Genomic DNA, 15,198 nt, shown 5'->3' with positions numbered 1-15,198 from the left:
TCCTTTCCCCCCTCACTCCAGTGGTGGGAAATGGGTACTTTACCCCAGGCCTGGATGCTGGTTCGGTCAAGGTCCGGCAGAGCCCAGAGTTTCGTCAGCGGGTCACTTCTTCGATGAGGACGGCCCCTACCCTTTGATTATATGCAGGTAGAATTAGCAATTCCTGGAGGAGAGAGTTTGGTACAATCAGATTAGGCACTGGCTAATGCAATTTGTGGTCCGAGAGGCGACACAACGACCTCTAACCCATTTCGAGAGATGGTTGCTACGCAAGGACATAGACAGGAGCTTAATCACAGAATAATATGGGATATTACAGGAAGGGGAAGCTGATCTGAAGTCACCCTCACAGCTCCGGTGGGAGCAAGAGGTGGGTAGACAGTTATCCACAAAAGAGTGGCTTGATATTTTTTACCGAGCAGGACACACTGCATCAAACACTGGCAGTATAGAGACAGCACTGAAAATCTTTTTATACCGTTACCTGACTCCTGAGAGACTACATCGGATGAACCAAGAAAGAAGTGATAGGTGCTGGAGGGGATGTGATTCCTGGAGAATGTTGCAACACATTCTCTGGGAGTGCACCAAGTTGATTCAAATTTGGGAGGAGGTACTGCTTGATATTGACACACATTTTGATACCCAACTACCTAGGTTTCCCTCTGATATAGTTCTGGGTCTCCCTAACCAGCTTACGTTCCTGCTGCAATCTCAACGAGGCAGGCACATAGCCCTGGCACTGGGTGCGGCACATCAGTCCATATTGGATCCATGGGGGACTGAAAGAGCTCCGACACGATTACATTGCTTGCATAGGTTGTGGCATATTTTGGGGACGGAAAGATTTTCTTTGACTCTGGAGCAACGCAGTGACGCATATCAGGAACTATGGAAGATGTTCCTCCGACTCCTCTCAAGGAATTCACGGAACTCACTTGTCCTAGGTATTTGTGGCTGCTCTGCCTTAAAGCGCAGATGGAGTGACCTCTATGGGGGGCGGACAGTGTGATATAATACTACACCAGACCCTCTCCTTTTTTTTCTCATTTGGTCAACAGATTGCTGCTTAGGTACCCGGAAGGGGGAGAGCAAGTGGAAGGGGGTAGAGGAGTTACATTTAAAAATTGATCAAGTGGTCTGATATAAATGCATAATGATGTGATTTAATGTGTCTGTAATGCCTGACCCTTGGCCCCAATAAAACAAATTTAAATCTAATACAGTTAAATAATATTAACAGATTGATAAAGTGTATATAAAAATTTAAGGAAAACGTGCACTTGAAAATGTTACAGCATTTTGTAAATGTGAAGCAATTGGAGGCTAAAAATTAAGTTAGTATTCTCAAATTGATTAGTTGTAGCAGTGTAAGTGCATCAAACAGAATATAGTATGGACGATAAGTGACATCAAATGAATCTAGAAACTCTCCAACCTTAATATTAGGAATACCATTTTGAGTTTTTATTCAAATTTTGCTTCTGAATTAAATGTAATATTTCAGCATTTGTGTATTTTTGATGATTGCTTATTTCTGTATTTTTGATGCATTGTTTTGTGGTTCAAATCATCAAAAATGCTTATGCCAGGGTACCCAGCTTCTACTAATGACTCAGGGGGCTCCCGGGATTTCAATAATGATTAAGAGGGGGTCCCTGGGTTCCTGTAATGAACTATGTGGGGTTCCTCAGATGTCAAAAGGTTTACAACCACTGCTTTAAATTAAAGACAAACAAGGACAACGTAAACTGAATTAAAAGAAATGTTAGACATTCTATAAATTCTAGTGACCTACAATATAGAGTGAAGAATGTACACTGAAAGCTTTACAACAGGAATAGTTTCAAGATGCCTACTTGCCAAATTGATACTTGCATGAATAGAGGATATAATAATTGCATTGATTCACAGGTTTGAGTAGAGTACACTTTCATTGTGATACTCATTGTACTGGAGCTATAACAAACCTCAATAAGGCAAAATCATGGTCACTACACTCATAGCTATACTTATAGCCAAGTCATGCAGTGCAGTGCAGCAATTCACCTTTCTGCAATGCACTGCGTGACAGGGAACGGGCAGGAATGCACCGTATTTAAATCAATATAATACATTACTGCCTTATCCTCTACGCAGGCGCCCTTTTGGTTGCCTAATGCCAATGCAGGCACCCTTGCACCATGGTGCAAGGGTGCCTGCATTGTAAGGAGGATTGCTTTTTGTGCAGGAAGGAGCACCTTCTTGTACAAAAACAATCCCCTGAGGCTTTTTCCTCTTTCTGTGTGTGCTGCATTCTGCAGCACACACAGAAAGAGGAAAAAATGAGGAGAAATAAAGATTAGTCCTCATTACGCCTCACCTGGGGAAGTGCACCCTTTTGGCGCGTTCCCAGGTTTACCATTTCTGGTAAATCTAGGACTGCCTCAAACACCACATGGGTTGCATGGGAACACCCATGGAAAACCAATGGAAACGCTACCCGGGTGCACAGTATTGAAATGCAGCGATTTGCAGTGCATTCCTTACTCAAGATTTATGAAGCCACTCAGGACCACACAAGGTGGACTTGCATGGCTTCATAAATCTCATCCTGAAGTTGGGTCATTATTGCACCACGTTGCATGGTGCAAGAGCGACACAAAAGGGCTTGTAAATATGCCCTCCCATATGAAAAGTGCCCAACAAACAATTGGTTGAGGTAATTGCATAAATCCCAAAACTTTCAGGTATATATGCTGCAACATTACTACTGGTTGCTCGACCACAAGGCATTTGGCACCCACTACGTTCTTACGTGTTAAGGCTGAATCCTGATTAAGGACGGTATCACTCCTGCACTGTTGTTGCTTTACTATCTAATACAAGGTATATTGGACTGCTTATCCTGTTTGAAACGTTGTGATATTATATAGTTGTCCTATGATATATTGTGATATTTGTGTATTCTAGAGACCTCTGTTGGACTTATACATTACACAAGGATCACAAATAAGGTGACACAGAATAGTACATCTGTTCCTGGCATATGATCAATTCCAATCATCATGCCATGTCTTCATAATGTTTGATAAAAACTTATAAAAAGACAAAGAAACTCCCAGAACTTCACAATTAAAACATACTACGACCTTCTTATATGTACCGGAAATTTGCCTACTACACCTAAGAATCAAACAAGCAAAAGTCTGCCTTCTGTAAGTGAATTACAAATACACCCCTATTGCACTCCTTCCCCCTGGCTGCACATGCGTAGGCTGGATGGCCTGATCCATATAGTGGAAAACAATATTTTAGTTTGATTTAGCTTAGCAAAAGGTTCACTACATAAAAAACACCTGTGACGAGGGGGACTCGGAAGACCCGATACAACAAGACATGAACCACCCACATGTGAACGAAACCCTGTTGCTTTCACACAGCAACCGGAACACTGGAAGGAAGACGATCACATCCCCCACCGACCCGAGACTGACCTAAGGGAAGAACACTGTTTCTTTAACTGGGCGGAACTGGAACCGGGGCACGCCCACGAGACAGAGGTAAAATCCAGCCTTGACCACACACAGGGGTGTTCATCACCCGGAGGAGTAGGCGGTATAGGAGACGTGGAGAAGAGTGACGGAGCGGAGAGCAGTACGAGAGCTGAGGAGCTGAGGATAACTAGAGGAGAAACCGGAGCGGAGACCAGGGACGGCGGAGGAGCCCGGACCATCGAGGAGGAGGAGGCGGCTGGAGGCGAGCCAGGAGCGAGAGACGACGACTACAGCTGCACGCCAGGAGGCCAACGGGAAGGCTCTTCGCCCAGCCACACTTCAAGGGAAGTGTGGCTTGTACAGGTACGATCTCGCTTTTCGGGTTGGGTTGGACGTAGGTGGAACAAACCATCCTGAAAACGCACACGGCATCCTTTGCACTAAACCCCACCCCTATCTGCACTGTACCGGCACCTAGGATTTTGTGGTGTGCTTCTGCACGTGTGACCATCACTCCCCTCCCTACTCACTGTAAATTTATACACGAGGACTAAAACTGCCCATATCTCTGTTTTTCGAGCTGGAAGGCGCCAGAGCAGAGGACCGGACTACCAGTCCCAGAAGCCCTCGGGAAAGAAGAGGAACCGGACCGGAAAGACGCAGAGAGCGGCGTTCCGCCACAGAGGCTGCCGCTGAAATACCTCTTCCCTACTATCGCAAACTGATACATCGCAGACGTATTTTGAAAATAAAGCCTGCGTTACCCACAGTACCTGTCTCTGTGAGTCTATTCCCATCGCAAAGCTCACAACACCCTACTGCTAATAAATAATAGGTCCCTATTTGACTGTTTGCCTCAATTTATACAATGATCTATTGCTTTATAGCTAGGTTTTTGCTACACAAAAACAGGAAAAAAACATTACAATGCAGTCATTACAACGCACTACCTTTACAACTCAGTTGCTACAATGCAGCTGCCTTTACATCGCATGCCATTACAACGCATGTCACTACAACATATGCCATTACAACTAATACCATTACAACGCATGCCATCACAACGCATTATAAGGTAATTAATGGGGACTTTTTAGTTTTAGGGTGGGTATGGGTTTTGGGGTACAAGGGGATAGTATTTTTACCCCTACACAATAGAACATTTACCCTTCTGTTGCACTCACTGGAGAGGGAATAGGAAGTTTTACCCCTACACTATCCAACACTTGCCCTACTGTTGCACTCACTGGAGTGAGAATAGTAATTTTTACCCCTACACTATCCAACACTTACCCCACGGTTGCCCCAAAAGTATTATGTGTTGTAATGGTATGCATTGTAATGGTAGTTTCTAAAAATGCTTTGTAATGGCATGCGTTGCAAAATCATGCGTTGTAATGGTAGTTGCGATGTAAAAACTATGTTGTAAAGACATGCATTGTAACGTCATATACATTAGCCATACTTAATGAGTTAAGCATACCTCCCTGTTTCGGTGTTACCTCATCGTGAACAAATGTTTCATGAATGAGGGCACAGACTGAAGTAAAAAGACACAAAATCCATAAAGCCTCTATATGCGTACGGTATGTAGAAAAGTTAAAAGACTCATAGCTCCTGATACGTTACAGAGAACATTATCTTAGCATGACCGTGTTTATAAATGAGTTTGGATTCCGGCCACTAACAGAATTCACATAGCTTATTATAACAGCACTGGATTCCACTTTAAGCATAAGAAGGAAAATAGTGGCACAAAAAGAACAGTTGACAATTGTGTCCTTCCCCAATCAAATTGTGAAAGAAGAGGGTCTGAAAATCCATGCAAAATTGACTCCACTGCTAGAGAAAGTCCAGTAAACGATCTGTCAGGACGAAAACAACAAAGTGGCCATATCACCTGATGAATTGGGGTTTGACTTGCTTGAAAGGGACTAGTTCAATGGTCTGTGCTAGGAAAGGTTGAAGAATAGGACTCAGTGTAGTTTCAGAGGATTCAAGGAAGAAAGTAAGTACTATTATGAGCAAGGAAGGAAAAAAGTTGAGGTGAGTGAGCTCGAAGCGTGTTTTTAAAGTCCTGCAAGGAGCATTGTAAGCTTTGTGAAGTTGCAAGCTTTGTGAAGTTGCAGAGATTTTCCTGTAAGTGTCCTGATGGCAGAAGCAGCTGTTTGCCAAGTAAGACCAGGGTGTTGTGGGGGTGTTTCCAACTGTCCCTATTGAAGGTGTCAGAGGAATATAAAGTTTTGTGATGACATGGCTTAGTCAAGCATTATTGTTCCTGCAGAGAAATGGAATGGGAGAGTGCTATGTAACTGGAATTGTGATGTGGCCATTTACTTCATGTGAAACATGCCAGTGCACTCCTTTGAAGTGAACATTAAAACAAGAAGGGCGTTGTCTGGCTTGGCTTCTGGGCCATTGTGAGCATCTCCCATTAACACAGCTAGGAGGAAGCACCAAGACTTCCAGACATCAATTAAGAAAAGGCTGTATGGTATCATTACATCAAACTCAACCTTTAATAGTACAGTTCATGTAAGTAAAATAATACCCCTCTGCTGCGTTTATAGGGTGACCAGCCATCCTGTTGTTCGTGTTTTTGCAGGTTTCTCCTGTATTTGGGTGGCCTGTCCTGTTGCCTGCACTAAAGTAGTGGGTAGCGCCAAATGTGCTACTTTTTGCTGCTCACTGCTAGCTGCCTGATTGGACAACTAAAGCCACCTGGTTGGGTGTACACAAAACACAATTTCAGCCATTTAGGTACTGTGAAAGAGATGCATGTCTGGGGGGAAAGCTGCAGCACAGGATGGGTCCAGCACAATGCAGCCATTGAACGGCAAAAATATTATCAGGGGACTTATGCACATTGAGAGTATGGTTTTGCCCAAGATCAAACATTGCTGTAAAGTTTTGTACTAGCCCAATAAACTACAACCATGGTGGCAGTGATTCTGTGCGAAAAGCCAAGGGGCTACCTGTCTAGTGAAATATCACTGTACTCTGGGACCTGAGCAAATTTATAGTTCAGCGTCAGCGGCGTAACGAAACATGAGGGGGCTCCCCTGCAATGTACATGGAGCTCACCCCGTCCCGCACCGTGGGTGGGGGCTGCGGGGGCTTTTGTTATGCCACTGTTCAGTGTTTTTTTGGGTAAAGTGGTAATGGCAGAATTAGATGCTATGTCGAGAGATGGAACCTGATGACCCCAGTAAATATCTCCTCATGTTCGGGGCCCTGTCAAGATGGCTTTATAACACTTGCAGCAACCTGTATTGTGCCTATTTCTAAGTCCACTCAATTATTGTTATATAATCAGAAAAAGGAAGAATTAGGTGTGCATGGTGCTGTTGAGTTTTTACTGCTGATGGTTCAGCCTCGTGTGCTACTTCTTTGCGTGTTGGGGTCTCCTTTCATTCCTTTTTCGCCCGCATCCCGTCCTCGTCGCCAGTGTGGCATGTGGAATAACTTGAAGGACATCGATGGAAAGTGAAATAAAGTTGGCGTTTATTTTTATAGGTTGTGTAGGAACGAAACGACCCCAGCCACAGCTGACTCAAACGCTCCTCAAGCTGTTATCTGCCTCGGCGCTCACCCTGGAACCTTCACAGCTGTGACATTCTAAATGATGTCACTGGCGGTGCGTTCCAAGGTGAATGCAGGGGCGAGGGTGAAAAGGTGTGGCAAGACTTCCCCCCGGGGAGGAAGATACCACAGTAGGCTCTCCAAAGATGCCAATAGCGAGTGTAACAAAATAGGTTCTGCCCCTTTCATTTGCTGGGATTTTCATTTTGGACTTTTTACAGTGGGTAAGCCTCACAATTGGTGACTCACCCATGGTAAACACAAAGTAAATGGACTGCGCGTGTCTATCGTCAGTGCCTGCCTTTGTACATGAGTGAGGGCTGCGTTTGGGAGACTACCATCACACGCAGTCTGGTAACTGCGCACAGATAGCCTGGTGCAGAAGTGACTGCACTGTTAAATATTAGCCTGGGTAGGCATTATAATATTAGTGGACACTCACAGGGAAAGTCAGTGTGGTTTACTGTCTTGTCTGCAGTGTCACTTTATCATATAAATAGGGGGAAATCTTGGAGTGCGGTTTCACTCCCTTTTGGCCTACATAGTCCAGCGAGCTATCGAATTAGGGAAAAAGATATGCACCAAGATCAAATCTGCAAGTTCCTAGAAGGTATCTGTATACCTTTGGGTCATCTAGAATTGTCATATTTATCTGGCTCAGCTCAGGATCAGAGCCCGGCCTTTTGTCACCCTGTAAGGTCAAGTTAATTACATTGCTCTGCAGCAGCAGGAAGAAATGCCTCTCCACACAAAGGGAGCAATTAACAGTGCTTCACTCAGCACCTGAGGAGGAAGGGGTGGAGAAGAAAATATGCATCCATAAATTAGCTGTCACACTGAACCAGTGATGGGGCAGGCAGGCTCACGGAACAAAGGACTGAGCCCAGACCTCTGAAGCCAACACAGGAGGGGCCTCCTTTTTGAAGTTATGGTGGGAAAGGTCCTGTCAGTGATGTCAGCGAGGAGTGGAGGTTTCTAAACCCTTGTATGGGCCAAGAACTGGGGGTTGACACAAGGAGCTTTGAATTGATAAATGTGAGACAAGGCATGCAAGAGCCAACCGGCTCCAGAGCTGAAGAGGCACAGGGATCCCAACCCCCAGGCAAGTTTTTGCACCTGGGGCACCCGGAACCCATTCTCTGGTCCCTCACCACCAACAGAAGCTGGGGGAGCGCCATTGTGCCCTACCCCAAGAAGCAAGAAAAAGGCCAGAGACTCCAACTCTGGGCCCCCAATGGAGACGGGGACGGGTAGCACCGTCACATTCACCCGAGACGGGGAGGAGAACACAGGTCCACATCTCCAGGCCCCCAAAGATCCAGGGGAGTGCAGTTCGCTCAGCTGTGGTGGGCCTGCCCCACACACCGTGCTCGTGTCTGGGTGGAACCGGCAGACACCCCTAGCAAAACTCCCTGCCCCCATGAAGCGGTCATAGGAGAGAAGAGCAGCCAGGTCCTGCAGCAGCTAATGAGATGCAGATTGGGTGGTAAGCCAGCCAGGGCAGCTGGGGGTGGCTGCCAGCTACCTATAACCAAGTAAGCCACGCGAGGTGCCCAGGTGGGACCAGACACCCCGCCGGAATAAAAAAATAAATGGCTATAGGAAAGCCGCAAGCTCATGCTGCAACAGCAATGGAATGCGGCCATAGCTACTCATTAGCTATTCACACTCCCAACAGGGAGAGTGTCATAATGCCTTGCAGGGTTCGACTATGCCCAAGTTTTAAGTCACTGTTGTGGCCCCATGATGGCAGGAGCCCCAACATGGGACCGAAACTGCTTTATTGGCAGTGGTAGACAAGTCCAAAAAGATGTTTGACCAAGGTAGATCGACAGCTATCATCCTTTTGGACCTCAGTGCCGCCTTCGACACAGTCAACTATGAAATCTTGATCCACAGGCTAAGGAATGTTGGATTATCTAAAACAATGTTTTATTTCGTTTAGAAAAAGTGGCTGAATATTCATTTGTCCTGATGAAGACAAAAGATATTGTCGAAACGCGTTGACATACACAGCCCAACTCTTCAAAAACAGAGATACCCCAAAAAATCTTTTATTATCAAATTGCCATGATTTCTTATGATGTGTCACACAAAGAATCATTAGTTTTTATTGTGTATATCTTGTGTACAGATCTATATGTATCTATCCTTTTTAAATATCGGAATTAAAAATTATTTTTTGATATCATTACAGTCCATTGCACTAATTTCTTGTTTGATGTTTATATAATATGTTCTTTTAAATAGCCAGTTTCTTGTACTGTAAGTCTGCCTGGGCATATACCTTTACACAAAAAATTGTTTTCCCTGACCCAGGAGTCTATCCTTACCAGGGGGTCCTTGATACCTACATAGGATTATCGGGCGGTGTTATTACCTGGCTCCAGTCCTTCCTTGAGGATAGAAACTTCCAAGTCTTTGAAGGAAACAACATTTCAAAATGTACCTCACTTAGCTGCTGCGTCCCTCAGGGCTTGTCCCTCAGCCCGACTCTGTTTAATGTTTATATGAGCCCCCTGGCACAGATTGTACTCCCTTTCTGGATTGAAATTGTCACCTACGCCGATCACACCCAATTAGTGGTGGCCTTCAATCACCCAGAAGGCACCTCGTCCTGCCTAGGCCCTTGCCTTGAAAGAGTTGCTAAATGGATGGAATCCTCCTTTCTCAAATTGAATGGAGACAAGACGGAGATTATGCTGCTGGGTAATTTACCTATTTTTGACATTGGATGAGCATGGCCATGCTGTCTTGGCTCCCCGCCCACATCCAAAAAACAGATAAAAGTCTGGGCATGTGGTTAGATCAGGCACTCACATTTGATCAGCAGGCAACAAAACTAGCCACTTACTGCTGTGGCATTCTACGAATGCTCTGCAAAGTCCTCCCGCTCTTCCCCTTCTCAGCAACGAGACTCATGGTCCAAGCCTTGATCCTCTCCCGCCTCTATTACAGAAATGCTCTGTATCTAAGAATCCCAGGGCCTACCACTAACAAATTGCAAGTTATTCAGAACTGAGCAGCATGTATGCTGCTTAAAATTCCCAACAGCCACTCTGCAAGACCTGCCCTGAAGACCTTGCGCTGGCTCCCAATTATGGAAAGAAGAAAATGCAAGTCCTTATGCATTGCTCATAAGTCCTTCTGGAAGAAAGGCCCTCCCATCATCTGTTCCATCATCTCCCCCTATCGTCCTAACAGATACCTACATTCAACCAACCTCTATTTAGCCTCTGTCTCTAAAATGAAAAGGATGAGAAGTGGTGGGCGGTCCTTCCATTATACTGCTACCAAGCTGTGGAACGCTCTCCCCCTCCATCTAAGTTCAGAGTCAAACCTCCTGTCCCTCCGTAAACTTTTGAAAACACGGTTCTTTCAAAACCCCACCTACTAAGCTGCTGTGATCTGTCTGCTGCCTCTGCTAGCGCTGGGATGCCACCGGGTAGCCATGCGCTATACAAAGCGTGGGGTGCTGCAAGAGTGCAGCAGCTCCTCCAAAAAAACGTTTGCATTGAAAAACTGACCCTATGTACGCCAGGTCAAAAGTATTGCCCACCCTAGGCTTTACAAGTCTTTTTAAGCACTCTGAAGTTTGAAGCTTTTTCTCTATAACACCTAGAAGTGCAGCAGCTTCTTGAGCCTGGTTCTGCGGCTGCAGTTCATGTGGTCTAAGGTTGCTCACAAACACAGAGGCACATGGTTCACATTTGTACCAGGCTTTATTTAAAAGTGTATGTACAATGCTTAATTTTTGCTTTAGTTAAAAGTGTTATTGGCAATGTTTTATTTAAGGGTGTTGTTATTGATGACAGTAATGGTTATTCTTGAAAGGCTGCAATGACTTAAGAATTGTAATCTGCGCACATGATTGCATGCTTCATCGCTTATAATGATTGCAGATGTAATATTATCACTGATGTCAGTGATGGAACAAGATATTATGACTTGTGATTCTGTTTTTTTAGTATGGTAACATTGACCTGATGTAAAGTGACACCCCCCTGTATGGTTATGTGCAGAATTGTCCATGAAGGGGGGAGTACTGTGATGTTTGGGGTAAAATGTAATGTTGCCAATGTTATTTCCTCCAGCCTTGCATATATTTTGTAGAATTAGTGTAGAATTAAGCAGTGTGTGTGCAATACATGTACTTTTCCTTTTCTAAAAAAAAAACATACAATGGACAGTCATTTATTGAGTGTTGTTATCTGTGCCAGCGGATGGTGATGACTAGCCCACACCAACTCCCCCGAGTAGGCCTTGGACTGCTCTGCTTTGCTACCCTGTGAGAGTCAAGCGATACCACTGGGAGTTCTCAGTGAGGGAGATTGTGGACCCATTACTTGTACAGGCCACACAACTAATGGCCCGCTTCCTTACAGTGAGCAGTGAAGGCTTACTCCAAGAGGCACTAAGGGGACTGAAACTCAAATATGGTATAACACAGTAATCAGACTTGATAAGCTTAAGATGAGAGGGTTAAAGATTTAAACCCCACAAACACACTATGTGACTCCACATCCTCTATCAGATCACCAAAGAATCTTCTGATGTGTCCGAGCATGCAATGTATCCCGGCACACGCAAAGTCTCCTGTGAAGTGATTAAGGAAATTTGGCCACCCTACTGTGTAGTGTGATATAAAGTATGCACACTCCTGTCACTTATGCCATGCCGAAGAACTTTTGAGTGCTGTGTTCTAAAATTACTAGAGTACATAGAAGGTACAATGCTAGAGAAAGAGACAGGCTGCAGCAGTATGGAGAGACATTTGATACAACATTCACAGTCACATGTCCATAGCACGCTTTTCGATTTCTCACTCACCTGAAGAATGATTACTAATGTCTGATGTCGTTGGGTCTGTCACAGGGCACAAGTACGCCTTCTCTTTGGCTCTTAATGAAAACACAGTGGTAACAATAAGAGGACCTGTTATCAGAGCAAAGAGATTAAAATAACATATTGTCAGTGCCTTGTGAAATGACCTATGACAACAGTAGTGTTACAATGCAGCACCATGTGAGACAGAGGAACAAGTTGTATTACAAAAATGGAAATCAACAGGGGCATTAAAGTAAATTGCCATACAGCAAATCAACTGATCTCCAACTTGGGATCCTTGCAGAGTAATGCCGGCAAGAAAGCAGTGTACACAGCAGTACCACAATAAACACAGAAAAGGTACTCAATGAAGTAATACCATAATGGCAACCAATGGACAAAGAAATGCACAACAGAAAATAATTATTAATAGAGGTTAAACATCATGCATTGTACAGAGACAATGTACAGTATGATTTCTTAATTTGTACTCTACCCACATCATTATTACAAATTCTTGTGCCTCAGAATTCTTTGTGTAACTTCGTAAAATTACCTTTATTTTGTAACATCTGGCTGGCATCATATTTGGACTTCGAACTAATGACCTATAATATTTTAAAATAATAAAAACGTATTTTGTTCACTTGCTTATATGAACCTGCCTTACTGCATGAAAGCCAAGCAAACCTAAAAAAATCAAAACAGTCTCCCAAATTTTAGAAGTTACAGAGATCACCTAGCGATCACATAAAGAAAAGGGTTGCTCATGAGTTGTAGTTCACGGAGCAGCACAGTTTATCAAATTTGTTTCTTTAGGTCTTGCCTGAGACAGCGCACGCTCTGTCACTTGCAATACATTTTGTTAGCTTTCATGGGGCTTAAGAGCCAGCCGATTGTCAAGTCAAGTCAAAACATACTTTATTCGATTAAATAAAAATCATAAAAGTCATAAAAGTCATAAAAGTATACCGTGCAAATACATAAAAACATCAAACAGAGCTGTTAATAACTGTACAGTTAAAATTCATTAGCAATACATAGGGGTTATGTAGCACACAGGAGTTACACCAAAGTTCAACAATATTTCACAATTCATTATAGGACTTATATAAGATGAATCAGAACCTGGAAATTTAATAATAATATCAGACACAAGGTAAACAATCAACTATACTCGTCTGAAATCTCTTTCGCCTAGCGCGAATTGATGCAATTAAAAAATTCGCTACACAGAACATGACCTGATGATTTTCCATTAATTGAAGGAACAACAACGCAGGTTTTAACTGTAAAAAACCCCTTTCTCTTAAGAGGGGCTTGATATATTTTGCCCTACCTTCCGAAAAGAAGGGGCAAAAGAATGTAAAATGTATCAAGTCCTGATCAGAGAAGTTGTCACATTCACATGGCACATTATCCATTGGGGCGCACCATTTCTCATAAACACCCAGCAAAAAATGTGCCTGATTAAATCTAAATTTGGTTAGCAACCAGCGATGATATGGGCGTGTGACAATAGTCAGATATGGTTGCACTGATATTGAAGTAATCAACATGAAATGTGACCTTACTGTGGGTTTTGCGATTTCAGTCGACTCTCTTTCCATTTCTCTGATCTTGATAAAGTTCAGTTTAACCCAGTTGATGTCTTCTTTATTCAAATTTTCCGGGACTGAGTATAGTTCGGGTCGACCTAAAAGTGCTGAAATTTTTTTAATATAAGCCAGCCATTTGATATCAGCCACTTTGTCCCGCCCCAGACAATCAATAAGAATCTTATGATTCAGTGTAAGTTTGGCATTAAGCCAGGTTCTAATCCATAATAAAAGCGGTGCCATATTTAGGATGTCCATGATATATCCCATTCCCAGCTCAGAATGAACCGCAAAAGATGATGTGGATTGGGGGAGGCCCAGGAGGGATCGTAAAAATGTATTTTCCTCTCTCTGTAACACAGTTAAATCTTTATAGCCCCAGATTGATGCCCCATACCTGGCTATGGCTATTGTTTTGGCTCTATATAACGCCAAAATTGCCTCAGGGGGTTTCCCCCCCAGTCTTTTCGCAAAGCCTAGGATAGCGGCCGATGATCTTTTTACTGCCACTCTTTTATTGGTAACTTGGGGAACCCAGCTACCCAGGTCATCAAACACTACCCCAAGGTATGTAAAGATTTTTACTTTTGATATTACTGAGTCATTACAAGAGAGGGTCTTAATCTTGTTTCTGCCTTTCCCAACGAACATCACATGCGATTTATCTACGTTAATCACAAGGTCTAGATTTCGCATAAAATTCCCAAAGGAGTTTAAAAGACGTTGTAAGCCTATGGGTGTCCTTGCCAGTAATACTGTATCATCGGCATACAGTAGGACTGGCAATGGGGTACCCCCCATTGCACGGTACATCAGCAGTTGTTGCAGTCAAATTAGCACCCAAAGAATTAATATATAATGAAAATAACATTGGGGCCAAAATACAGCCCTGGCGTACTCCCCTACCGGACTTAAAATCGGCCGTGCACTTTCCGTCCTGCGACATGCGTATGGCCGCAGTCAAATCTCTATGCAGATCGGCCAGGAAGTGTACCAAAGCCTGGTCCAACCCCATATCCAGCAGCATGGTCCACAGCTTTGACCTATTGACTAGGTCAAAAGCTGTGGACAAGTCCATAAATGCCAAGTAGATTGATCCCTGTTGGGCCACGGTATATTTGCTGATTATTAGATGTAAATTGAGGCACTGATCTTCAGTGCCTCTGCCTGGTCTAGAAACCATACTGTGCATCGCACAAGATGTCATTGTTGGCTGCCCATGTAGAGATTTTAGCTAGGATCACCTTCCCTAGTATTTTAAAGGACGAATCCAACAATGATATCGGTCTATAACATCTTGCGTCCCCTCTCTGGCCCTTCTTAAAAATTGGGACTATTATAGACCGTGACCAGGTTTTAGGCAATCTACTTTTGTTGATACTAGCTATATTAAAGATATTAGCGAGAACAATTGACCATGTAGTAGAGTTGGATTTGTACATGTCTGCTGGTACCCCATCAGGGCCCGGGGCTTTGTGCGCAGTTGTGTCCTCTATAGCCTTTTGGACTTCTTTAATGGTGAATCTCAAAGGTAACACTAGTGGCTCACTTGCTGCTGGTACAAACGGTTCTATCTGGATGTTACTACCATAAATCTTTTCAAAGTGGTTCAGCCATTCCTTTTCCGATATATTCAGTTCCAGAGGGGAGTTATCCTTATCGCTGAACAGTGGTGTATTAACAATTTCCCAAAATTTGGTGCTATCCCTCAGAGT

At 43.7% G+C, this 15,198-nt stretch overlaps 1 protein-coding gene across 1 annotated transcript in view; it reads right to left on the bottom strand.

Annotated features, from left to right (window-relative positions):
* Positions 1 to 15,198, bottom strand: part of LOC144781660 (uncharacterized) — a 134,151-nt gene that overhangs the window by 100,609 nt on the left and 18,344 nt on the right. Inside the window, exon 3 of the mRNA XM_078660628.1 lies at positions 11,889 to 11,993. Coding sequence (XP_078516754.1) covers positions 11,889 to 11,993 — 105 coding nt within the window. The remainder of the gene's footprint in view (positions 1 to 11,888; positions 11,994 to 15,198) is intronic.

Source organism: Lissotriton helveticus, chromosome 9 (genome assembly GCF_964261635.1).
Source record: "Lissotriton helveticus chromosome 9, aLisHel1.1, whole genome shotgun sequence".
NCBI classification, from domain to species: Eukaryota; Metazoa; Chordata; class Amphibia; order Caudata; family Salamandridae; genus Lissotriton; species Lissotriton helveticus.
Note: the sequence above shows the minus strand (reverse complement) of the source record. Positions and strands in the feature narration are given on the sequence as shown.